Below are 27,577 nucleotides of genomic sequence, written 5' to 3' on the forward strand. Positions count from 1 at the left end.
TGATGCAAAAAATTCAACTTTGAGAGTCAGCTTTGATTGTTCCTAATAAACTGTTTAACTGCACTCGCAAGTTAATATTTAATTATTCTGTGGAATAATTAAATATATTCTAAATAAACTACAAACATAAAATTATATATATTTACTTTGTCCTTACATTCTTTCTTGTAACTCTTCCCTCTCTGACAAAACTTCTCCAGGCCCCCAAACCCCTTTAGACCTCAGAGGGTTAAAAAACAAAAATATATTTATGTTATTTAAAATAATTATTAATATAAAATTGTTTTAATTAATATAATAATTGATACTTTTGTTTAAAGGCTGAAATGTGAAGTGCAGATCTTAAAAAGGTTTTTAAAGGTCTTCAATTTGATTAAAAAAATCGTGCAGATACTAGGTTATTTTATGGTATCATTTGGAAAAACTTTTTTTTTTATAAGCCCCTTTCAACTGTCCTCTTAGGTTGTTTTGAGAATGTTCTGTAGGCCACTTATACAATAAAGGACCTCTGTATATTTTATTTGTTGGGGTAATATTTCTGTCCACTGACAACAAAGTTTTCCTTCTGAATTAGCATAACTGCATGAGTTTTAAAATCTTAAAAAATGAATTAAATTAGTTATACTTTAATTTCATTCAGTAAAAAGGAAATTGAGTCAGACGGTGTAAAAGGTGTATGGATGTGGATTACTAATCTGGCCACTTGGTACACTAAGTAGACATCGAAAACGCCTTTTTTACCGCCGTGGGTATCTTGCATCTTTTTGACCGCTGAGTGGCGCTTTAACCACAAGTTATCAAACAAGCGCATCAAAGCACGTTTTCGCAAATGGACGTCAGTTTTGCCTCGCTGATGTGTTACATTTGACTGCTTCAGTCACGGAAAATGAAAGAAAAACACTATAGTTTAAATATTTAATATATTTAATATTTAATATTCACAGATGAAAGTTTGGTATTTATGAAGTTATGTGCATTTCTTAGAACGAATTCAAGCAGGATAAATGTCAAGCCTGTGCCTGAGTCTGTGCTTATATTTTCTAAGCTATATGGTATTAAACCACATTTTAGATTTGACACATTTAAAAGGTGTGCAGTATTATTTATATTATATTAATTATATGTTATATTATTCAAAAGAAATTGTGGTTTACTTTGCATCATAGCATTAAAAGTGGTAGCCTATTTTAGGGGGGTAGGCTACATGGATTAATATGCAAAATGTCAATATTTTAATATATTATGCCTATATTTTAATTTATATTTTAAATGTAAATATATTTTTTCCTTTAATAAAACATGCATTTTTGTTATTCGTTACCTGTCCTTTATTTTGACATAACTTATTGGGAAAAAGACATTTGTCTGTAAACTGATTAAGAAATTGTTGCATGTTTAAATGTGAAGCACTGTATTATTTCGTTCCCATTATTTAGGCCTAATTTGCCTAAAACAATAAACAAATAAAATTAAACCGGCACGATTAAATATTTGAAACTAAAGAATTAATAAAACGTCCTCACGATTAAACTCAAGTTCTCTCATTATAATCAACAACATTCACACGATGTAAAAAAAGTTTAAGTAATTGACAACTTAAGTGATTTCAAAGGGAACCTTCTTTACTTGCTTTTAAAGTAGGGTAATATCATTTGGCCTAAAAAAAAATCCCAGTTTTTTTTTATTTTAGAAAAAAAATCTGATTTATGATTTAAACCGATTTTTAAATCAATATTCAAATGACGAAGAAATTTTACAAAACAAGTTTTAATATAGCTCTTTATCATTCATTTAGCAGTCAAATTTATAACTGGTGGTACGCGTGGCGGTAAGGCCCAGATAGGCTGGACACCTACTGTATGAAGGAGAAAAATGAAAAAAATCTAAGTTTCCCATCCCTGCAGTAAATGCTTCCTCAGAGGAATCTGCCAAGGAGGGCATGTCAGGAAGAGCATCAGATGTGGTAACCAGGTCTGAGTGGGCCAATAAGGCGCCATGAACAGGACCTGCTCCTCGTCCTCCCTGATCTTGCACAGTGTCTGGAGAGTTGCAACAGGAGCATAGACCACCTTGTCAGTTGATGTACGCAACAGCTGCAGTCCGTGTGGACTAGTACTTGCTTGCCTTGTAAGCGCCATTTGAGATGGATCAAGGCGAAGCGTACTGCCAACAACTCTAGCCAATTGATGTGCCAGTGCAGTTGGGGGTCCATCCAAACCCCCAAGACTGAAAGCCCATCAAACATGGCCCCCTAGCCGGTGGTGGAGGCATCCATGTGATCCACAGCATGCCTGGAGACCTGTTCTAGGGGCACTCCTGCCTGTAGAAAGGCAAGGTCAGACCACAGGGTGAAGGTTTGTGAGTGCCACGTTGCTACGCCTACCTCGGGACTCGACCATGATGCCAGTGTGGAAGTGGTCTCATATGAAGTAGCCCCTGTCCTGCTCTCGAACATATTCAGTCAGTTCAACACTGAATGAGCACATTCCTGAGTGAGGCATGCTGTCTGTTCGACTGAATCCAACTAAGCACAGAGAAAAGAGACCCTCTGCAACAAGAAGAGTTTGCTCTTTTCCCAGGTGCCCCGAAGGCCCAAATGGCCGAGGTGTGATAACACCAAGTCCCTGTTTTCATACAACTGATCCTGAGACTGAGTTAGTATGAGCCATTCATTGAGAAATGCCCTCTCTCAGGGGAACGAGTGCTGCCTCTGTAATTTTCGTGAAGACATGGGGTGACAGAGAAGGGCAGGAGCTTGTACTGGTATGCTCGTCCCTCGAACGTGGACTGCAGGAATGTCCTGTGTCGCAGAGGATAGCACGCATCCTTCAGGTCAATCGTTGCAAACCAATCTTGGAGAAGGATGCACCCGAAGATGTGCTTCTGCATGAGCATCTTGAACGGAAGCTTATGAAGGGCTTGGTTAAAGACGTGCAGATCCAAGATTGTGGATCAAAAAAGAGAAAATTACATGAAAATGAAATGAAAAGAGAAAAGATTACTTCCAGAAAGTAGATCACTTCCATCAACACCCAAAAAAGCATCCTATACCAGTTCCTGGGTTGACATTTCATTTCATGTAACATTAAGCAGTTTTGATTTATATGATATATATATGTTTATACATGTTTATTTATGTTTATGATTTGATATATGTGTTTAATGTTGGATTATCATGTTATTTTACATATGCATTTGCTTACATATGCTATCCCTGATGTGAAATGACCTGACAAAGTCTTTTTCTCCATTCTGTAACAGTATTCCGTAAAGTTTACCTGCAAAAGCATTGTGGGATTTCTCCCAGGCCATACAGAGGGAACAGAAAGGGAGTGTTGCCGTAGCGTCCCAAGCATCGCAGGAAGTGCTGCGTGGCCTTTAGTCCTTCCTCCGTAAGGGTCTGCTGCGTCACCATAGCGATCGAATGCAGGATGAAGTCTTGCAGGTTCTCAGTGAGCTTATTGTTCTTCAGGAAGTCTCTGAATGGTTTCTCGGTATAGTCTACAAAAAGGACAATTTCAAATGTTTAGAGTGCAAAAGTATAATGTGACCTATCACTAATGAATGAAAGGCTATTTTATTTCCGAAGTAGTTATTATTGCATGTTGAAAAACAAAAGTCAGTGTGACTGAGGCTATGCGGCTATAGCTTTAAAGACAACATGAAACGGCAATCAAATCAATGCGCAATATCCACCTTATTTTGCAATGCGGAAGTAAGCTATTTTCTCTGAGTTTGTGAAACTTCTGATTTACTTCCTGGATTAGGTAAATAACTAGAAGAATTACAAAGCACAGTAAGTTGTAAAATTACTTGTGCTACAAAGCAATAAATTCATGATTACAATAATAAAACAAAATAATATGATAAGAAATAGCAGTTTGGAATATTACTGGAAAATAACTGGAAGAGAATGATACTAGAGGCCTCACACTTTCAAGTTACGAATGTCCACACTTGTTCTAATATTTAAAATACCATTGACACAGATTGGAACACTCTTATCAAATAAAATAATCTTCAAATACAAATACAGATATGTAATAATTAGGAAAAATAACACTGCAGAGTGGGGGGGGGGTCATATAAAGCTGATATAATTTTTATTTTTAAATCATTTGACAATGGATTAAAAAATAAATGTGTAAAATAAACATACTTTAGATGACAAAGTATTTTTCACAAATATTTAATAAAAATATAATTTAAGAAAACATTGCAACCAATAGTACTCAGTATTCTGGGAGGTTTGTGTGCATTGGGAATAAAAAAAATTCAAATAATGCAAGGGTAACACTTATTTTCCATACAGCACACAGTGTAAATGACATGAATATGACAGTGGGCAAATGCATAAAGCGCAACACGATTTGAAATCACGAGTGTACTTTTTTTTTTTTTTTATAAATAACATTGAAATTATTTTTTTTAGTTAACGTTTAGTTAAAGTTTAGGTCAAAGGGGATTTTCAATTTAGTTTTTCCATAGTTTTCTAATTCACTTTTCTGAGACTGTATATCATCTATAACCTATAATTATTCATTTAATGGGGCTTGATTTAATGCACTGCCATCTGACTGGAGCGTGGATGTTATTTTTGGTTAATATTATTATATTATATAATTATTTGAAATATTTTTTCGTTAAAGCTGAAGTCTGTAGGTTTTGCCTCTGTCGCCATCTCAGTTTAAAAACCTGCAATTGCAGCTGTATGCGGAATTATCTTCCTTGCGTGGGTTGTGCGCCGGCACGGCTCCAGCCCAGATGAATCTAATGTTTTGAGGAGTATGTGTGGCAGTCACACATGTTGTACTTAGCAATCACAGATTGTAGCCTAAATCTTGGAATATATGACCCAAATAAGAATTTTTACCAGATGTTGTCACCTGAACAAGTAACAACTCTGCCAAGTTTGTCCTGACCAACTAAGGAAAAAAGCATTACAATAAATCGCACTACCAATGGTGATTTAATATCACATCACATCAAACGGTGCAAATTATTATTATTGTTATACTTTATTCTCAAATTAAAGGGTTCATCGGATACCCATTTTTCACAGGGTGATATGATTCTTTAGGGTCTTAAAGGGGTGGTTCAGTGTTTTTTTTTCTAGGGTTAATTGTGTGTATGGGGGCAGTCTAAAATGTGTTAATGCTTTGTTTTTAGAAAAACACATGATTTGTCATATAATTTACCTTTATTCCACACCGCCCTGTCCCTTCTCTATGAAGCCCCTCCCTCAGAAATAGGCGATGGGCTCTGATTGGTTAGCTAGCCTAGTATGTGCTGTGATTGGCTAAACCACCTATAGTGCGCTTCTAAACATCCCGGCCCTCAATTCAGTGGTTTTTGCTTTGTTTGTATTTTAAACAATGCTGTCATTAATATCGCTTATAAGTTTGAGCCCGATATTATTGAAGAGGATAGTGGAGAACCAGTGCCAGAACATCTTTTAATGGTAGGCCTATGTTTTTTTGTTTGTTGTTGTCTCATACTTTTAGAAATGCTGTTATTTGAGTTCTATAGATGGTGGCGCTAGGAGCAGATTTGGTAGCGCTGGGGGTGGTGTGTGAGGGTATTCAAAATAAAGATAATTTAATCATAAAATTACTATTGTTTTGCATTAATAAGTGCAGTTACTAATGATATTTCATGTTCATTTCTTGTTTATTTTTCTTTTGTTTATACAGATTTGACAGTAAAGCACCAAGCTTTAATTAAGATGCATACAAAATTTACTTTTATAACAGTAAAAGGTGCGAAATCTACTTTTTATATACAGAAGAATTACCCATTCATTAAATATACCATTATTCTTCTAGCATAAGGAAACAGTCCAACTGAGATTTAGTAGCAAATTAAAGAAAAGTTTGTGACTTTTCTTACTGCATACACACAAAATAAGTGTACAATTCTGAAAAAATCTGGTTTCTTGATTTGATATTTTATGTGGACAATACCTGAGCTGGGACAAGTTTTGTTTGTGTTGCCGTCTGAGCTGATAAACAGTCTGTGTTGCACAGCTGAAGCATAGCACTTTATTATAGTTTCGCGTAGCATAGTTTCGCTTTCATTTCTTTTCATGTTTCTCAAATGCAACGCGGTGGTCATGCCAGTGTGACCGCTCAAAAAGTTTGTCATTCCAGCAGAAAAAATTATCACAGTCTGCAACCCTGCACTGGGTGGATTTTTATCATTATTGGGTAGTTGTGTACACACACTGCCAACACACATTTCAGTTCAAACTATCGTATTTTTCGGACTATAAGTCGCACCGGAGTATAAGTCGCATCAGTCCAAAAATACGTCATGCTGAGGAAAAAAAACATATATAAGTCGCATTTATTTAGAACCAAGAACCAAGAGAAAACATTACCGTCTACAGCCGCGAGAGGGCGCTCTATGTCTTCAGTGTAGACTACAGGAGCACTGAGCAGCATAGAGCGCCCTCTCGCGGCTGTAGACGGTAATGTTTTCTCTTGGTTCATGTCAAATTAATTTTGATAAATAAGTCGCACCTGACTATAAGTCGCAGGACCAGCCAAACTATGAAAGAAAAGTGCGACTTATAGTCCGGAAGATACGGTACTTGTAAAAGTGAATGTAGCATCCAGCGACCCCTTTAATGTTAAAGGGTTACTCCACCCCAAAATGAAAATTTTGTCATTAATGCCATTCCAAAACTGTAAAAGCTTAGTTCGTCTTCAGAACACAATTTAAGATATTTTGGATGAAAACCAGGAGGCAGGTGACTGTCCCATAGACTGCAAAATTTCCTGCAAAAACCTACCCGTACCAATCAAATTAGAAAACATTATTATAAGCGAACCGCTGTGAATTGGGCTAAAGTAAGGCGATAGATTTGAACCCTGGCTGGTTATGTACTTGCTCAAATATTGATTTTGGCTCATTTTTAAATAAAAAAAAAGTTATATACTACAGCTTTGAATAGCATGCACTGCTTATTGGTTGCGCATAATAAGACAAAAAACCATTAGTTAAGAAAGTGAAAAAAGTTACATTTTGATTTCAAGTCGACTTTAAAAACTAAAATCACTAGTTCACAGAGATATCTTATCTGAACTGAAATCTACAGTAAATGTCTGTGATAGATCTCTGATGTTTCATGCGAATCAGAAAGCTGCAGGGAAACAAACACATAGGTCATACCCTTGTACTCCTCTGGGTGCTGCTCAAAGTCCAGACAGAAGGTAAGAAACTTCATCAGCATGCGTTTCTCCACCACAGTCAGCTGCTTACTGGCAAACACATCTGCCCGTGAACAAGGCACCTTCAGGGGAGGAAGAAACAGGACAGAGCAGGTTAAAGTAGTGACATGTATGTATATATATGCATTAGTGCATACACAAATACACATATTACACACACTCACTTCAGAGGAGGATGTAAAATTGTGAGAAAACGGCTTACCTTTAACCCTGAATTACTCACACAGATGGATTTTGCATTACATTGCTGCATTTAATATTTTTAGTGAAATGAGAAACACCTTTTGCGTCAATGCTCTTATCAGGTAGAAATAGATAAATCAAGCAGCAAATCAATTTAATCATTTTATCTTAGCTGAACTGCTCTAATAATTTGAATCAGGTTGCTTCATATTAGACCTAAAATATAATGCAGTCATGAGGAAAAGATGAAATACAAAGAAATTTTGGTTTGAGAAGGAAAAATAAAATAAAATAAAAAATTAGTGCAACCCTACATAGAACAAGCAGTTTGGAAAAATGTTTGCACTATTTTATTTATTTTAGGGATGGGACGGTATGAAAATTTAATATCACGATTATAGTGACTAAAATTATCACGATTATCAATATTATCACGGTTTTGTTGAAACGAGATGAAAGTGTTCAAAAATAGTTGATGCTCACACTGAAAACATTTCAGCAAGTTTTATATTTAATAATCAACAAACAACTAATAAAACAAGCAACTCTATGCACTTAATTTAAAGAAAGATTAAATTCTGTGGCAGTTCCTTCCTTACAATGAAAAGTGTAGAAGCATAGAAAAGCATAGAAAAGTCACTGACTTTCGCCATTCCTTCTCGAAAAAAAACAAAAAAACATTTTGCGCTGCGCTTGCGTCAGACTGTTGCTGGCTGGACATGATTTAATAGTGAGTTATTAAAACCGCGATAATCAAACACGGTTTTAATGATAATTCATTTTTAAACGATATTACTAACCTTCAGCAAATTTTATCACGGTTATCAATAAAACCGGTTATCGTCCCATCCCTAATTTATTTATTGGCTAAAATGTCAGTTTTTTTGTTAAATATAAATATTCCTTTAAATCATTTTTGCATTTATATGATTCTGTTAATAGGATGTATTGAAAAAGATCAGCTCCATACCTGTTCCACTTTTCCATTTCTGCAGGTGAGGATACGTCCGATGTTCTTGAACTCTGTGTAACGGCTCACATTAGATTTGATGAGCAGATCCACCAGTGCACCACGTGAATACATCAACTTTGAAGAGGGTCAAAGAGAACACTATAAATTGCATTTCATTGCCCTCTAAGTTCATTTAAAGTTAGATGCCAGACTGTGATCACTACATGATGGTGTTTTAATTGTTTAAAGGTAGGGGATGCCATGGTGAGGAAATTTTCCCACTGATTAATAAACTTGTGACAACACAAGTATTATAAATTACACCACACATTTACATGATCAGATATTTTTCCCTTCCTTTAAGCAAAACGAATGCTTGAAAATGGTGGATTTATTATTATTCTTAAAAAGACAACAATAAAACAGTACATGGTAAACCCTATTTCTCACAATAATCAATTGGTTTGAGTAAGGCAAACCTACATTTTTATATTAATTTAAACAAATTAACTTTTATGAGTATTTAAAACTTTATTTTTCTTCATTAAACTGACATATTTCAAGTTCTCTGAAGTGTTTTGAATTTAATTTCGAGTGTTACATATATTAAAACCAAATGTTACAAATATATAAATATACTGTGCAAGACTGATGTTAAGTGAGTGTTTTAGTAGTTTGATGTTTTGCTATGCTAATTTCAAGATTAGTTTGGTCTATATTGCATTACTCATTTAGCAATTGTTATGCTAATCAAATAATTGTGTTACCAATAAGCATGATAGCATTTACTGTATTAACTAGTTATAGCTACATAAGTTTCCACTGCTAAAATTAATCTCTAATTAAATTGAGATTACATGATCATTTTGAGTGTTTTAAAATTTTAGTAATTATTTTCAGATGATTTTTATTAAATAAAGCAGTTCTTGGTTTCCTATTATTTTCTTTTTATTATCTAACCTTATTATCTTATACAAACCTTGGAGACAAGGTCTATGTTGAATCTGCGTCCCTCTTTTACCAACTTTTGATATGATATTTTCTTTTCCACCTCTACAGGTGGATCTGCAGGGCTGCTGATCGGCTGGGAATCTTTCTCTTCTTGTGATTGGCTGGGTTCTGAAATATCAGATGTATGCTTCTCCTCCTTAGGCTCAGAGAATTCGTGCTCCTTGTTCTGCGTCTTAGCATCGGCTGCTGTAGCGTCGTCACCTGTAACTGTGTCTTGAGCCTCTGTAGAGTCCCTGGTGGTCTCTTCTGACACAGTCACAGCATTCATGGGCTGACAGCTTGTTAATAGGGCCTTCGCTTCCTCTTCTTTCTCTTCTTCCTCACTATAAAGGACAAATAATAAATACCTTTTGACCAGTGGTTAATTTGTAAATTGCAAGGTCCCGGAACAAAACAGAGTAACGGATCCGGCATGTGATTACAGAAAATTTGCGCATTTGACGCCCTTTAATGTTGTGTGACAGATCATTTTAGCCACATCAGTTTAAGCAGCACGTGAACCGATCCTGTCTTCCTCTTTATTTACAGCACAAAATAAGCATAAATAAACATGTAAGGTATGTTGAAAGAAAATGCAGAAAAAAAAGTCAATAAAATAGCTTGGAAAAATCATGTCACATAATGTTACATTTACTCAGTAAAGAAATTCAGTGTCCTTGGCTGGATTTGCTTAATTAATGCACTGTTACATTCATAATAACATGTTCTTCAGTATTTAATGTCTGTTTGAATAATGTCATGACAACAAGTTTTTATTTAAGCCACAAATTAAATGGTTAGATTTCCTAAAAATACCTGGAATATAAAGATCTTTATACAAGCAAAGTTTTAGCTTTATAAAATACGCAGTACAGTTAATTTGTACTAATTTGTTAAGGTTCACCTTCATTTTTATAGTTATCGAAATATAATTCACAATGCTAGATAAAAAAATAAAATTAAAATAAATTAGACCTGTCAAAATTGTTTGGATTTTATCAGGAATTGCATAGAAGTGCAACATTGTGTATCGTTTATTATTTTTTATTAATTAATTACTTTATTACCATATTTTCCGGACTATAAGTCACACTTTTTTTCATAGTTTGGCTGGTCCTGCGACTTATAGTCAGGTGCAACTTATTTATCAAAATTAATTTGACATGAACCAAAAGAAAACATTACCGTCTACAGCCGCGGGAGGGCGCTCTATGCTGCTCAGTGCTCCTGTAGCGTGTAGCCTCTCCCTGAAAACATAGAGCGCCCTCTCGCGGCTGTAGACGGTAATGTTTTCTTTTGGTTCTTGGTTCTAAATGAATGCGACTTATAGTCCAGTGCGACTTATATATGTTTTTTCCCTCGTCATGATTTTGGACTGATGCGACTTTGGACTGATGCGACTCAGGTGCGACTTATAGTCCGATACAAAACAAAAAAACAAAACACATAATGTCAAAACACAAAAGATCGGTCTTCATTAATTTGTTAAGGACTCATTTTAGACCATTTTAATTGTAAGTAAAATTAAAGCCAACCTGGCATAACAGAAAACTTCTAAGTTGGAAATAGAGGAATCCACAGAGCTGAGAGGCACCACATCCTCTCCCTCATCAATCAAGCTCCTCCATACTTGCTCCGACTCTGTGATCTGTACCTCCTGCTGATTCTGAGAACACACATTATAAACCAAAATCAACCGTTGACTGCAAAACCACAAGGTGACCTACAGCTTAAAACCACTAAAATGTACTATCAGTTTTAAAAAATGTCATTCAGTTACCTATAAACTTCACATAAACTTCTATCTAAGTGAAAATGATCAAATACCGACCTTATATTCCTCGATCCATGACAGCAGGCCATTGAATGTGAAGCTTGCCCAGTTTCCAGCATAATAGTTCCTCCTGTAAAAAAAAATACAAATAAAATCGTGCAAGTGTTTGTTGCTCTTCTTTTGTCACTTTGGACAAAAGCGTCTGCTTCATGCATAAACATAAGTGTTTACGTGGATCTCATTTCATAGACACTGAGCATCAAACTACCTGTCCAAATGCAGAACGTTCTGTCCGACTCTGGAGCAGGCTGCCGCAATGACAGACTCGGTGAGGCCTGGGAAATAAACACAGACAGAAAGCATTGTCACCGACCAGCATTGCGATCTCTCTCTGAATTGAAAGTTCCACTCAATTTGCGAAATGCGTACCATTTCATGCACACATCGCTGAAATGTTGAAGCAGTCCAACTGCTTTCACAATTGCACTAATGCAAAAAGCATTAAGGCTCGCTGGAGGCTTATTCACTTTAACTGCTGCGGATACATCCAGTTAGAAACAGCAACTCAGCATAAGGACAATGACACAGCTAACAATATTGTGTTTCATTCAATCTTTCATCTTCCATTTCTAATTAAGCAAGTCACTAGATTTTAGCATTCGCTCTGCCACAAATATGCTGCCAGTGATCCACAATGGTGCTTCAGACAACTGAAATACCATGTGGTGTGGTCATTTGTACAGGGACACTAACGTGACACTCAATAAATATTTCAGAAATCCAAGAAAAAAAATTAAGAAGTGAATAAATAAACTGATAAATTGGTAAATTATTTGAAAAATGGATTCATCAATGGATAAATGAATTCATTGGGTGTTGATCAACAATGATCACTTAAAAACTATTAAAATTAACTTTACCAATTGCTATAAATAATGATATATCAATGAAAATTATTTTAATATCTGATTTAAAAGTGTTCATTTTCATAATTATTTGTATATTGATAATACATTGTATTTTCAATTTGTTTATAAATTAATTAGTTATTGGTTTATCTTCTTTATATTTTATTAAGATGATCGATTCCATTTATCTATCCACATTTATCCAAAAATCAGTGGTTGATAGCATTCATTTTTTTTATTAATTGATTGATTTCTCAGCAGGTTTATTGTTAACTATAACTAAAAACATTTCTGCTACGTGAAATAAGGCTGAAATAAAATAAACACACTATAAATACAAAATGTTAAAAATGTGAAATGTTGCCTTGTTGAAAAAGGTTGAAGCACTAAAAGTACTTAACGGAATCAAAAATTTAAATGAAAAAAAAAAAATCACGAAAATGGCAAATGCACAAATTACTAAAATTAAACTAAACACAACAATAACCTTCTCAATTCATTTATCGATTTCTTTATAGATTTTTCAATCTGGACCACACCTCTGGAAAAAAAAACAGAGGTGTTAATTAATTACAGGACCTAAAAACTCTGCATGTAATAACCTAGAACACTGTCTAAGACTTGATGGCTGCTCTGTCAATTCTTCGTCATCAGTTAGGGACCTAGGTGTGCTATTTGATCGCAATCTTTCCTAAGAAAGCCTTGTTCCTAGCATTTGTTCTTACTAGAACCAGGAAGTATGACCATATTAGCCCGGTCCTGTCCACACTGCACTGGCTCCCCATCAAACATCGTATAGATTTTAAAATATTGCTTATTACTTATAAAGCCCTGAATGGTTTAGCACCTCAGAATTTATACAATCTCTTGTTACATTATAATCCTCCAAATCCATTAAAGGATTTTTAGGCTGCATTTATTAGAATAACGGAACTGGGAACACTTCCCATAATACCCTATGTACTTGCTACATCATTAGAAGAATGGCATCTACGCTAATATTTGTCTGTTTCTCTTTTATTCCGAGGTCACCGTAGCCACCAGATCCAGTCTGTATCCAGATCAGAGGGTCACTGCAGTCACCCAGATCCAGTACGTATCCAGACCAGATGGTGGATCAGCACCTAGAAAGGACCTCTACAGCCCTGAAAGACAGCGGAGACCAGGACAACTAGAGCCCCAGATACAGATCCCCTGTAAAGACCTGGTTTCAGACAACCACCAGGACAAGACCACAGGAAACAGATGATTCTTCTGCACAATCTGACTTTGCTGCAGCCTGGAATTGAACTGCTGGTTTCGTCTGGTCAGAGGAGAACTGGCCCCCCAACTGAGCCTGGTTTCTCCCAAGGTTTTTTTTCCATTCTGTCACCGATGGAGTTTTGGTTCCTTGCTGCTGTCACCTTTGGCTTGCTTAGTTGGGGACACTTCATTTACAGTGATATTATTGACTTGATTTCAAATGATTGCACAGATACTTTTTAAACTGAGCTGAGATGGATGAGGACAATATTGAAATCAATGATGTACTGTTTTTTTGCTTTATTGACACACTATTTCCTATTTAATGCTTTTCAGTTGCTTTGTTACAATTTGTATTGTTAAAAGCGCTATATAAATAAAGGTGACTTGACCCCAATACATTTGAAGCATTCACATACACACACAAACACACACACACACAAAAGCCACAAAACAGAAGAATATAGTAATTACTGTATAAGCAAGTGGCATATGACACAGTTTTTGAAACTGCAAGCGGCATGGATTTGGCAATGCTGATGCTGCACAGCATTTGGACAGTCATTTACATAAGGTAAACATTTCCCAGATAACTCGCTGACTATTAAAATTAAGTGCTCGTACAAGCTCTAGCTCACAAGCCAAAGTACCAATGGATCCAATTGGTATATTTACTAGCATACATACTGCTTGAGCTGAGGTTTACATACTTGGCAAAGCTGCACTATAAAGGCAGACGGAACGCGTGGGGTCCCTGAGAGCAAGATTGAGCAGCACCGGGGCTGAAAACAACTCCATTAAGCCGCTGAAGCGTCCCTGTCCCTCCATCTTTCTTCTTCCTCATCTGGCCTTGCACAGCCCCATCTCACACACACAATGGAAAAGTGATTTATTCCGAGCAGGTCCGTCGTATCATTCCTAGCACTGGCTATTTCACTGATGGAGAATCCTGGGATTCTAGACACCCACATGTTCTCCTACAATGTGATGAAAAACCTTTGTCCAAATATAATGGCAGGACACAGAATTTCACCCTGTTGACTTTCATAATTCCTGATTTTATTGTGCTGATTTATCATTGCACATTAGTGTAAAATAAACATATCGTTATCTTAAAAAATAAAATAAAATCACTCTGTCGAAAACAACTTTCAACCCCTCCTGTTCTCTTCATTCCTGTTTTTATAATGTCAATTTTTCACATTCCAATTCTTGATGAATACAATCTGGCTCCAAAATGTCTGTAACAGGATTGTGAAATCATCCAGATTTAATGGCATATCATCCAGACTCAATGGCATAACATCGAAATTCACCTCTTGACTTTAACAACACATGTTCCTAAATTTATTGTGCCGATTCAATGTAAAAAATGTTTTTACAATCCAATAAATTCCTGAGGGATAAAATCTAGTCCCGCAATCCTGTTCCGATAAAATGCATCAAATTAGAGCTTGAGATGTTTACTATGGAATAACTAATAATAATGCATCCTAATGTGCTTTACAGTGGCATCATTTTATAAAATTACCTGAACTGAAGAAACCTAATTATATTTATGGAAAAGTATTACATTAATTCACTTGGCCTGTTTAAAACAAATGCATCTCAATTACGCCCCTACCAGAGCAGCGACGGTGCGAGGAGCCTCAATATATCTGTCCAGATAATACTGAAGATGTTTTTAAAAAGTGTAAATAACCTCTGGCCGCCATCTTTTAATGCCATTTATCCTATCCGGTATTGATTTTTTTCACATCATGTTTGCTAAAGACAAACATTACCTGCCATAAAGTTCTGATGCCACATAGACATGCTGGGCGATAAATAATAGATTTGAGCTGGCAGGACTTTGATGACCGGGCAAAGCCCGAAATGCTTTCAGCAGGAATTGTATGAAATCATAAATCACTCTTCATTTCAGAGAACATTCCAAATGGATTCTATCTCTGCACCTTGAAAGTCATTTTTTGGTTATTTATAGTCGAGGCTGAGGGAGCGAGGGAGGGACTTTGTGAGAGAGAGAGAGAGAGAGAGAGAGAGAGAGAGTAAGAGAGAAAGGGAGAGGGCAGGTCACTTCTCTTACACTCCACCCATTTATGACACCCATCCCCTCTATCTATCTCTCTCTCACATATACACCATGCTGTTGTATATTTTCCTTACCATCTGTGGGAAGTGTAAAGGAAGAGTTCAACAATAATTAAAATTTTGTCATCATTTACTCAGCTTCCTCGTTCTGAACCTGTATGACTTTCTTCAGCCATAAAAACACAAAGGGAGAAACTCAGAGCTGCTATTCCTTTTAATAAATAAAGGAACAGCAGCACAAAAGTGGTCCACACAGTGTTTGCTCTATATTCCAAGTCTTCTAAAGTCACATGATGCTCTGTGTGAGGAATAGTTAAATTTAAGATTTAACTAAGATTTAAAAGTGTTTGGTATGGAATGATATTCCGGACTTTATTCAAAAGGAATTGCAAATTGTATTTGCGTTTTCAATTTGTGGTCGCATAAAATGTGACAATCCAAACGCAAATGCAAATTGCGCATTACCGTTTGCATTTTCATTTAAGCGAATGCACAGTGTCTACCAAATTTAAAATGGAAATTCAAAGTCCCTTTGCAATTGTGTTTCCCATATCTTACGAGCTATGAGCCTGTCACATTTAAATAGCAATATTAATTACCACATTTGCCTTTTCACTCTCTCTGCACTGTGCATGTAAACTGCCAAAACTCAAATGGAACCGCAATTCCTTTTGCATTTGAATTTCCAACGTCTACACGGAAATCAAGTGACAGGGGTGGGGCCATTTTATTGGGCGTGTTTGCATTGGGAAGTGACGTCACTCACAGTCGACGGTAATAAAAGAGGCAATTGATATAATATTTAGTTTCATTTGTAATGACTGTATATATACACATTTCCCTGAACTAAGTAAATTTCTGCTGCTATTATTATGTTTAAATGAAAAATGAAAGGAGGCAGTGGTATTTCATATCCTTTTTCGTTTTATTGTTAATCTACAGTGAGGAAAATTGCAGTAGTCAAGGCGAGCTGACATGTTATCAAGTACGCTGCTGTTTGGAGAATTACCGGACCTGCGTCCTCGCAGACATCACACTCCCAAGTCGAATGCACAAAGTCTGAACTACTGAGGATGCAAGTCCGAAATCAGCATACTTTGTATGGAGAAACGTGCGCAGACCTACGTCACCAGTCTATTTGCCTAATCTTCCCGGTGTTACGGTTTAACTGGTTACCGTGTTATCTGGTGAACAACTTCCTGGTTCAGGTCTCCGCTGCAGATGTGCTGGAACGACGGCAGCAGATTCGGCGATTCTGAAAGCACAAACTGACGCTATATTAAGTGTTTAATAAACGCAGACTTGCTCATTGCATGATTCAGATATTTTTGTAAAGATGTACATTTACATAATGTAAGTATGATCGCCTTTTTCGTGGCTGAAGTAAGTAGGATAAACAAAAAAAAATAAATAAAGTACGTTTGTGTTGGCGCAGTTTTCAAAGACGCGCTAAAAGACGGCGCACCGCGAGACGACAGTCATGAACCACCGAGCTAGTGATCTACACCGAATCAGCTCCAGATCTCTAGATTCAAGACAGGACTCTCGGCTTCACATCGTGCAGCTGCTGAATCAAGGAAATGTGACCGTGTTAACTTGTGACCTGTGTTTACCTATTATGAAAATAAACCATAGCAGAACACTGACTACATTTTATGGTTCATGATGTTAAAGAACATTCCATAACGTCTCAGACAACTGTGTATTTATGGCTACTGTGGTTTAATTATAAACACTATCGTTAACTCATATTTACCATAGTAAAAACATGGTACATTTTAGTATGATCGAAGATACAAAAATTCTACTAGAACAGACTTGTATATGTGCATTCCCAGAAGAGATGAGAAATGGATCCGTGTTCAGCACCACAAAAAGAACATAAAGTGTCAATATCAGGAAACATCTTTTTTAAGTAAAGATTCACATCTTTTTTAAGTAAAGCTTCACAGGACAGAAAAGATGAAGTAATTTGTAAGACACATCCTTAACCTTATTGGTTATTAAGTATTTAGATGACAAAGTCCACACTAATTAATTAATAATTATTTATTACCGTCGACTGTGAGTGACGTCACTTCCCAATGCAAACATGCCCAATAAAATGGCCCCACCTCTGTCACTTGATGGACAGGTTTCCATGTAGACGTTGGAAATTCAAATGCAAAAGGAATTGCGATTCCATTTGAGTTTTGGCAGTTTACATGCACAGTGCAGAGAGAGTGAAAAGGCAAATGTGGTAATTAATATTGCTATTTAAATATGACAGGCTCATAGCTCGTAAGATATGGGAAACACAATTGCAAACGTATTTGCATTTCCATTTTAAATTTTGCAGACACTGCGCGTTCGCTTAAACGAAAATGAAAACGTTAATGCACGATTTGCATTTGGATTGTCACATTTTATGCGTCCACAAATTGAAAACGCAATAGCAAATACAATTAGCAATTCCTTTTGAATAAAGTCCGGAATATCATTCCATAGTTTGGCATCACTGATGCATAGTCTTGACTGTATGTAAGGCAGAGCAATTTTCATCTAATTAATTTAAATGTCATGTAATGATATCAAAATGCCACGATACAATATTATGGTGATATCAAGTCCACGATACAATATTTATTGCTATATATACAGGTGCTGGTCATATAATTAGAATATCATCAAAAAGTTGATTTATTTCACTAATTCCATTCAAAAAATGAAACTTGTATATTATATTCATTCATTACACACAGACTGATATATATTTCAAATGTTTATTTCTTTTAATTTTGATGATTATAACGGACAACTAAGGAAAATCCCAAATTCAGAATCTTAGAAAATTAGAATATTGTGAAAAGGTTCAATATTGAAGACACTTGGTGCCACACTATCAGCTAATTAACTCAAAACACCTGCAAAAGCCTTTAAATGGTCTCTCAGTCTAGTTCTGTAGGCTACACAATCATGGGGAGGACTGCTGACTTGACAGTTTTCCAAAAGATGACCATTGACACCTTGCACAAGGAGGGCAAGACACAAAAGGACATTGCAAAAGAGGCTTGCTGTTCACAGAGCTCTGTGTCCAAGCACATTAATAGAGAGGCGAAGGGAAGGAAAAGATGTGGTAGAAAAAAAGTGTACAAGCAATAGGGATAACCGCACCCTGGAGAGGATTGAGAAATAAAACCCATTCTAAAATGTGGGGGAGATTCACAAAGAGTGGACTGTAGCTGGAGTCAGTGCTTCAAGAACCACTATGCACAGACATATGCACATATGTGTTTTCTGAGGTCTAAGGTCAACGCAGCCGTATACCAGGAAGTTTTAGAGCACTTAATGCTTCCTGCTGCTGACCAACTTTATGAAGATGCAGATTTCATTTTCCAACAGGACTTGGGACCTGCACACAGTGCCAAAGCTTCCAGTACCTGGTTTAAGGACCATGGTATCCTTAATTGGCCAGCAAACTCGCCTGACCTTAACCCTTTAGAAAATATATACGGGTATTGTGAAGAGGAAGATGCGATATGCCAGACCCAAGAATGCAGAAGAGCTGAAGGCCACTATCAGAGCAACCTGGGCTCTCATAACACCTGAGCAGTGCTACAGACTGATCGACTCCATGTGATGCCGCATTGCTGCAGTAATTCAGGCAAAAGGAGCCCCAATTAAGTATTGAGTGCTGCACATGCTCATACTTTTCAGTTGGCCAAGATTTCTAAAAATCTTTTCTTTGTATTGGCCTTACTCTTAATGCAGTAATATTCTAATTTTCTGAGATAATGAATTTGGGATTTTCCTTAGTTGAAAGTTATAATTATCAAAATTAAAAGAAATCTGTGTCTGTGTGTAATGAATGAATATAATATACAAGTTACACTTTTTTTAATCGAATTAGTGAAATAAATAAACTTTTTGACGATATTCTAATTATATGACCAGCATCTATATATTAACAATAAGAAAATGAAGCAGTGACAGTGAAACACATTTCCTTCTCAGAATCACCTTACTGTTAAAATTAGTATTGTGAAAAATAAGATCTACAACTTCTGTAGTTTTTAACTTTAAATCTACATCTGAGTTTAAATGTACATGTGCGTGTCTGAAAAGCGTGGTGTGCTCTGATTGGCCAGCTATCGAGTGCATTGTGGTTAGCCGAATGAATCAAGCGTGTGGCGGTAATGTTACGCCCCTTAACACAGTGGTTCCCAATCCCAGTCCCTGATGCTCTGCATATTTTGCATGTCTCTCTAAGTCAACACACTTGATTCTTATAACCAGCTCGTTAGAAGAGAGCTACAAGCCTATTTTGTTCTGTTAAGATGTTGCTGTTATGCAAAAAAAAAAAAAACAGAAAACAAAAAGAGCGCTACGTGCATGAACTGCATTCCGAATGATTTGATGCCTGCACCATGTTCACTGCTCCCTACTCCCTGAGCAGGGGAAATCCTTTAAAAAAAAAAAAAAAGTTTATTCACTTCTGAACATTCATTTATGAATGTGTGCTGCGCTGCTGCCTGCAGCATCTTCACACATGGACAAGTATGACATCATATACCTCTGTAAATAAGGAATATCTGGTGGAGGAATATCTGGTGATGTCCACTTCACAGAGCACTTATGGTCGAATAGAACAAACATTGTACGTGATAAGAGGAATGGTGCCTTACCATACCCTGATGCCGTGTCCCAGCGTGACAAGTCAAAAACAATAAAACCCATTATAAACTAGGCATTTGTTGCACAAGTGGGGAAATAATGACTGATTATAATGATTTATACAGTTTTTTTAACGCATTGTGTATTGCGCTGCGTAAACATAAAACCATGTCTGCATTTGTGGTCGGAGAAACAACAAAAAAGAAGCTCTACACTGCACAAAACACTTGTTTGAATCATCAGTGGCAAATTCTTTAAATATGTAAATGTACTTACAGACTGTGTGTCAGAAGTGCCAGACTGTAAAAAGCAAGCATTTTTACAGGTATTATTAATGATTTATTCATAAATATTATTATGTTTTGGGGGAGGATGCATCATGTAAAATTTAACAATCTACTTCAATTTCATTTCTTGTAATAAGACTTTTTCCCCAACATTATGATGAATTAAAATCATGTTCATCATAAAAGAGTTCTATTCAAGTCACTGTATGTATGCATTACATTATTTATGTATTTAAGTAATTAGTATGAGTGTCATGTCAGTGACCCACAAACCAATCTGCAAACTTAAGCTGCAGAGAAAAAAAAAATCTAACCTCTTCAAATTGTTCCTGTAGCTCAACTGGTAGAGCATTGCGTTAGCAAACAAACAAGCGCAAAGTTGGGGGTTCGATTCCCCGGGAACACATGATAGGTAAAAATTGATAGCCTGAATGCACTGTAAGTCGCTTTGGATAAAAGCGTCTGCTAAATACATAAATGTAAATTTAAATTTAAATGAAGCGAGTGTCAGCATCGGCCTGAATAAAATCTAGATGTAGATGTCTAACAGAAAAACATTAAGTTTCAAAGTCATAAACCCTGTTACAATGATCACTGCCAATCTACAAGCAGTCTGTGACTACGACGCCCATTGGAGGTCCTACTAACAATCAATTCCACACTAATGCTCAAGGGCCATGAGAAATCAATCACCTGAAAAGAGCACAGGGATATATGTGAAGGTGTTCTGCAATCACATGACTGCTAATGGAGGCTATTCAAGCTAAAGGCACATGGGGTCCAAGCAAGATGAATAGTTACATTAACCCAGGCTCAAAGTGCGAGCCGGTGAAATTTCTTCATTGCTGCTCTATTAGCGGCAGGTAAGGGAACAGCTCTGATACGAGATGAATTAAACGTGCATCTCAGTCAGGCCTGTCAGCCAATGATAGCTGAGCCTGTAACGATGCTCTTCAGTAAAGAGTATTGTACCTTCACATTGTCTGCATCCTTTAGTCTCTACAGCTGCTGTGTTTTAATATACATTCATCATGAAATACTGTTGAATACAGTTACCGTTTGGACTTTTAGCAGTTGGTAGAGTAGCTGTCAGTCCATTAGTGCATCCTAATGCGCAAGTAGTAATTCCAGACAAGAGCTTATATCTTATAGGTTAAGGAGTGTTTAATTGCAGCATGAAAAAAAACCTTTTAACATTCTCACTGTAACAAAAAATGGACCAAACAACTTCAAAGGTTTACAGTACTAAATAATCATTCATAATACTTGAAATGTCAATACTCTGCCCCAGGGTTATTGATTCATTATCACAAAGCAGAGCAATTCAGAACTATACTGTCTAAATCAGTCCCTTACACTCATTAGGTCATTCTGACATTATAGTCTAGTACAGGGATAATTCACACAAAAATTAAAATTCTGTTACCATACACTCACCCTCATGTCATTCCAAACCTGTATGGCTTACGTTCTATTGTTGAACACAAAAGAAGATATTTTGAGGAATTTTGGTAATCAAACAACTTTGGTTACCACTGACTTCCATCTGATTGATGAGGGGGAAAAAAATCCCAAAATGCTCATGTAGGTTCAGGGATAGACAAGAGGAGGGCTTTACTGTCCCAATAAGGCGGCATCTATATAATAATTTTAATACATATGAAAATTTACACTCAATGTGTTATTACTGCACACTGTTTTATAACGTTCTACCATACAGAGGTGCAAATGGCTGCCACTATTTGCACGAAGTATAAATAGCATTCAACTACAATTTACACGTATTGCAAAGAACATACTGCTATTTGTTCATACTCTAAATAGAATCTATTGTTATATGCTCAGTGTAAATAGCATCTTGCTTAGAAAATACTATGTTCACCTAGTGCAAATAGAATCCATTGCTATTTTCACTTAGTGTGAATAGCATCTATTGTTATTTGCACTTAGCGCATATAGCCGCTGCATATTTATTATGTTGTCAATATTTTCCTTTGCATGGACCAATTTCAAACCTATTCAAGTCCACACCTGATGCAATAACAAGTTCATTGGAATAACAAAGGAACTGATGACAGGAGTCGTGTCAGTTACTTGTAGATTACTGTTGTGTTTTTTAGCTGGACTCTATTTCTGACGGCACCCATTCACTGCAGAGGAACCAATGGTGAGTGCAATGTGATGCAATGTTTAAACTAAATCTGTTTAAATTAAGAAACAAACTCATATACATCTTGGCTGGCCTGAGAATGAGTATAAGTTTTTTTTTTTCTTGAACAAACAGAACTTTTTGTTAACCATTTATTTATTTATTTATTTTTTAGTATCTTCTCACTCTATTTTGGCTTTGTTTAAACTATACTGAGAATTTCATATACTGCTGCCTTGCTTGAGTTCATTTTGGGGTACAGATATAAAAGCAGATATTTGAAAGATACTAATTCTGTAGATATCAGACCTACAGAAGTTTAACATCAAACACAAGATCTTGAGAAACTAGATATAGCTGTAGCTGATTCTGGAAGTCATCCATTGAACCCGATTAACTCCATACACTGCACAACACCAACTGCAGGAAAATAACCTGATCTTGAAGCGAGGCGGAATTTCAGTTTGCCGTTCTGTTATTGATTATTCTATTTCACTATAAGCCTCTGAGCCAAACAATATAAAAAATGAAAAGGTCCACGGGCATCTGCTCCCACCTCAGCAGACCCTGAGCATGGGCTCTCCGGGGACAGCCGGGTCAGGTGCGAGTTCACCAGCTGACAGGCTGCGACCGACGGGAACACAGTCCTTCACACAGTCAGAGGGTCTAGCAGGCATCATTATGGAGGCCGCAGTATTCATTAACAACTGCTCCCTGTCCATATCCTCATTTGTCGCCATATCCAGCAGCAAAAACGGGGGTAACTAGGGAGTCTGGGACAAGCACGCTTGTCTGAGCAACCTTGACACGGAACGGAGTCTGAGCAGAAATAGTCCAAGCTGTGAGTGTCCCCGTGTCACCGGTTGCCTTGGGACCAACTGGCTCTGGTGGTTTTGCATGAGCGGAACCAGAAGTGGGCCAGATATATTCATTTGCACACCATCAATCACAGCACGAGAACGTTGCTCTTAGCCATCGCACTAACCCCTCTTTTCTTTTTCTTTTTTATCCATCTACCTCTCCTCCCTGTTGCGAAGAACAATGCTCTGCACCAAGGAGTAACTTCATCTCCTGCTGGCTCCAGCATTGTCCTGAGGATCTGGCCTGCATATAAACACACTTCTGTGCTTTGAATGAGGACACGAGAGAGAAAGAGGACAGTATGGTTCCAGGGGTCTCGCTCTGCACCACACAGTCCAGTAAAGTAGCCATCCTCCTGAGGGTCCGCAGCACAAACCTACAATTCAGTGCCGGGTTTGGAGCAGGTCACAGAGTCAGGGTCAGCTCCAGGTCTGTTAAACGACAAACTGGTTTGTGCACTACTTTAAAGCACTGATGCACTCAATAAAGAACTAGGACTAAACTTTAGACCAGGCCAGGGAATGTTAAACTACAACTGTCCACTGTAAAACCCACTGTGCATCCTTGATTGGTAGTTTGAAGTCCAAGCCATCACCATTGTGCCTAGAATCCCAGATTACCACAAGGGAGATGTTTCTGTAATAAGTGTTCTACTGCAAGCTGCTTTGGATAAAACTTACTTAATATTTCATATAAAAACTGACTTTGACTTTAGTTATCAGAAATGATTAGATCGGTTTTTGTGGCTTGTAGCTAGGGGTGGCACGGTTTAACGTTTTCACGGTTTGGTTTTTTTCACGGTTTTAGAGTCACGGTTTCGGTACAGTTCGGTATGTGCTGTTTATGGAAAAACTATACTTTCCAATAACAATAAAAGGAGAAGAATATTCTATCCAACTGCAAGCAACATCACAAATAAATACAATAGAGTAAAGATACAAACAATAAACAGTGATTTTCAGTTTTTTGTGTAGTAAAAGCTGCTCCACCTGAACCAGTGTTGCCAAGTCCGCGGTTGTTTTTCATGTCTGCGGGTTGAAGCGACCCCAATACCATTAACGTGAAGTTTAGCCCCTAAAATGCTAATTTTTATCGGGGAACCTCCTGGAAACGTGATTGGGCTAGTTTTGAGAAGCAAGTGGGCAGGATTTGTTTTGAAAACCTGGCAATCCTGATCTGGACGCACGTGCTGGAGATCTTCTAATCACAGGAGCGCCACTGACGAGATGTGCATGAAAATCGCTTTCGATTTTTTGCACAGCCCTATTAAACACACTACTGCGCACGTTCTGAGTGGCGGGTTTGCACACTTTGGATGAGCGCACGTACAAATCTTCACACTGCACGAGCAAGCTCGCATCCTCTGGCTCTTAAATGTTTAAACTGGCAAAGCTTAAATGAGTTTAGTTCAACACATATTAATGTGTGCTGTTCAGATCTCATTTGTGCGCGTGTGCTGTTTTCCCCTCATCGCTGTTGTTGTAATGCCTGGGAAGCCAGAACGTGCATCAATCAACAGAAACACATATTAGCTGAACCCTGTTTGCTTTAGGTCTACATGTTATTTATAGCAAACCATATTACAGATGTTTTGTCAGATTTAAGTTGAACCACGCACGGTCCCAGCGCATTCCGAACCGTGTGTGGTGAACCAAACGGTTCAGTTTTTTTTTTTAAGCGACTCATGCCACCCTTACTTGTAGCAATACTATATTAAATGATCAAATTATTATAATTATAAACAAAATTAATAATTCTCTTAAATATTAGAATTCATATTAATATTATTAGTAGTAAAGACAATAAAGATGTAAAGTTGTAAAAATGTGTTATTAATATCATTAATTATTTTTAGTAGTAACTGTTAATAACAAGTGTTCATAATAATAAAAATAATAAACATGACACAATACAGATATAATTAATATTGTTAATATATATATTTAAAATGTGTTTATAATGAAAGCAATTATTTATTATAATATTATTCTTATTTTTATTACTACCCATATGCTTTCGCTTTATACAGACAACAAACAATTAACAAATTAGACAACAAAGTTATTAAGTCATTAAAATGATTATTTTTATAATAACTGCTGTAAATATTAAGTGGTAACAATTATGTTTATTATTATTGTTGCTGTTATTGTTCTTATATTACCACCATGCTTTAGATTTGATTTATACAGACAACAAACTAAATAAAAAAATAAACAAGATGTTGTACATAAAATTCTGTAATAATTGTTATCATTAATTGTTGTACATATTAAGTGTTAATAATAATTATTATAATTATTTGCCAGTTATCAGATTTGAAGAATGTCTTGTTTTTATACAGTAAGACAACAGACAGTTACTAATAAAAAAGCTAAAATAATAGATACTAAATGAGCTATTCATGTTAATAACTGCGGTAAATTCGTGTTTATGATACTGTAATAATCAATTATTATAATCCATTTGAATTCACCCAGAGTTCAGCACACAAACACAGCAAATTATTCTCAGCTTTATTTTGCGCTTTCTTACTTTTCGCTCCAATTATACAATTCAGCAGTCAGATGCTTGTCAAAACAAATATATAAATGTTATTCTCCATCATACATGTCATCATTTTAGCGTTCATATGTCGCTGTGTCTGTGGCAAAACACAGAGAGCGTCATTCTACACTCATTTCCCACAACATTACCAGGCACAGAAAACGCCTCTGAAGCGCAAACCATTAAGAATTATCATGTTAATGTTGATATTTCATACCTGTTCCGAGAATGACAACATCAAATTGAGATGGGAGCTCCTCCGCAGCCATCTTGAAACTACACACTGTCACGTGACACGCTATATTGTGACGTACACTAAAACATACATTATATTTAAACATACAGTAGCCAAAATGTACACAACGTCTTTTCAGAACTGGAATCATCCGTGTTGTAAACGAAAGAAACATTAAAAATTATTCAGACTTTTTGTTGACATTTTCCACAGGCCTCCTAATGATTTGACCGTCTCCTGCATAGCGAAATTGTCTTTTTTTTAATGGATATTAATTAGAAATATGATGAAGACACCATTCATGAATATTATGTAGTTAAAGTGTTTTGATATTAATGTAACATATTTACATGCATGTATATTAAACATAAACCAGGCCAATAAAAACCGTAAAGAAATGGCAAGTGTTAACGATTTTTAATTTAATTTCATACAACATGACTTAATGTAATGATCTAATATTATTTTTTATCTCCGTATAACATACACTACTTTGCAAAAGCTTTAGGCCAATATTGGCAAAAGGAATGTTTGGAAATATTGGAATTTGGAAACCAATATTTCCCACTAATGCAAAATATAGAAATAATTTGCATAAAACCATGGTGTTGTTTATGGTGAAAATGTAATGGCCTAATACTTTTGCACAGTTGTGTATGTTCAGAATGTTCAACAGGTAGACTTATTTTAATATTCATAGCCTACAAACACAAGGTGAGGCTATTGAAGATGGATCTTTTCAACCTTTTTTTTTTTTTTTTTATTCGCCGATGGCTTATGTTCCCAGCTGCTGCCAACAACAGAATATTGTTTCTTCAAATAGCAGGAGTTGGGAAGAGGTGTTAATGATGAGCTGTCAAAATACCCTCTTGGCTCTCACAGTTACTGACACCCAGCTATCAAGATGTATTTTTTAAAAATCACTTCTGAAGACATCTAACTTCTTATTAAAAATATTCATTCAAAAATATATGAGTACATTTAATTACTGAAATCAAAGAAGCTTATGAAACGTATTCTAGCAACTTTTAATGTCAATATTTTTTTTTAATCCAAGTGTCAATTTGGAACCTTGTAAAAAATGATTTATTATTATTAGTTATTATTTATTATATCATACAAATGCTAAAAATGGCATAAAAATTGTGGAACAATTAAACACAACCATTATTCCTGCAATAATGCATATAATTTGGCAAATCATTTGTAAAATCAAACAAAAATCACATTTTACAGTAATGTACTTACAACAGAAGTATGGGCTAAGACATTCCATTACAAGTAGAACTGTGCTTGTACTTTTGAGTGACTACAAAACAATATATATTGTTTTGTAGGGGCTGACGCGCTGTTTTGTCTTTATTTTGTAATTAAAGTTTCTTATTTGATTGTCCGCCGGTTCCCGCCTCCTTCTTCCCGTGATCATGGAGTTTAATTCGCTACAATATATATATATATAGCATACAAGTTGGT

The 27,577-nt window shown here is 36.2% G+C and overlaps 1 protein-coding gene across 1 annotated transcript in view; it reads right to left on the bottom strand.

Annotated features, from left to right (window-relative positions):
• Positions 1–26,160, bottom strand: part of LOC132117463 (rab proteins geranylgeranyltransferase component A 2-like) — a 61,575-nt gene extending 35,415 nt beyond the window's left edge. Inside the window, exons 1-8 of the mRNA XM_059526762.1 lie at positions 26,087–26,160; positions 11,400–11,466; positions 11,189–11,261; positions 10,893–11,023; positions 9,347–9,701; positions 8,386–8,502; positions 7,174–7,294; positions 3,279–3,501 (exon numbers count right to left, since the gene is read on the bottom strand). Of these exons, the coding sequence (XP_059382745.1) occupies positions 3,279–3,501; positions 7,174–7,294; positions 8,386–8,502; positions 9,347–9,701; positions 10,893–11,023; positions 11,189–11,261; positions 11,400–11,466; positions 26,087–26,138 (1,139 nt within the window). The 5' untranslated portion in view covers positions 26,139–26,160. The remainder of the gene's footprint in view (positions 1–3,278; positions 3,502–7,173; positions 7,295–8,385; positions 8,503–9,346; positions 9,702–10,892; positions 11,024–11,188; positions 11,262–11,399; positions 11,467–26,086) is intronic.
• Between the last annotated feature and the right edge of the window lie 1,417 nt (positions 26,161–27,577).

This window comes from Carassius carassius, chromosome 36, assembly GCF_963082965.1.
Source record: "Carassius carassius chromosome 36, fCarCar2.1, whole genome shotgun sequence".
Taxonomy (NCBI): Eukaryota; Metazoa; Chordata; class Actinopteri; order Cypriniformes; family Cyprinidae; genus Carassius; species Carassius carassius.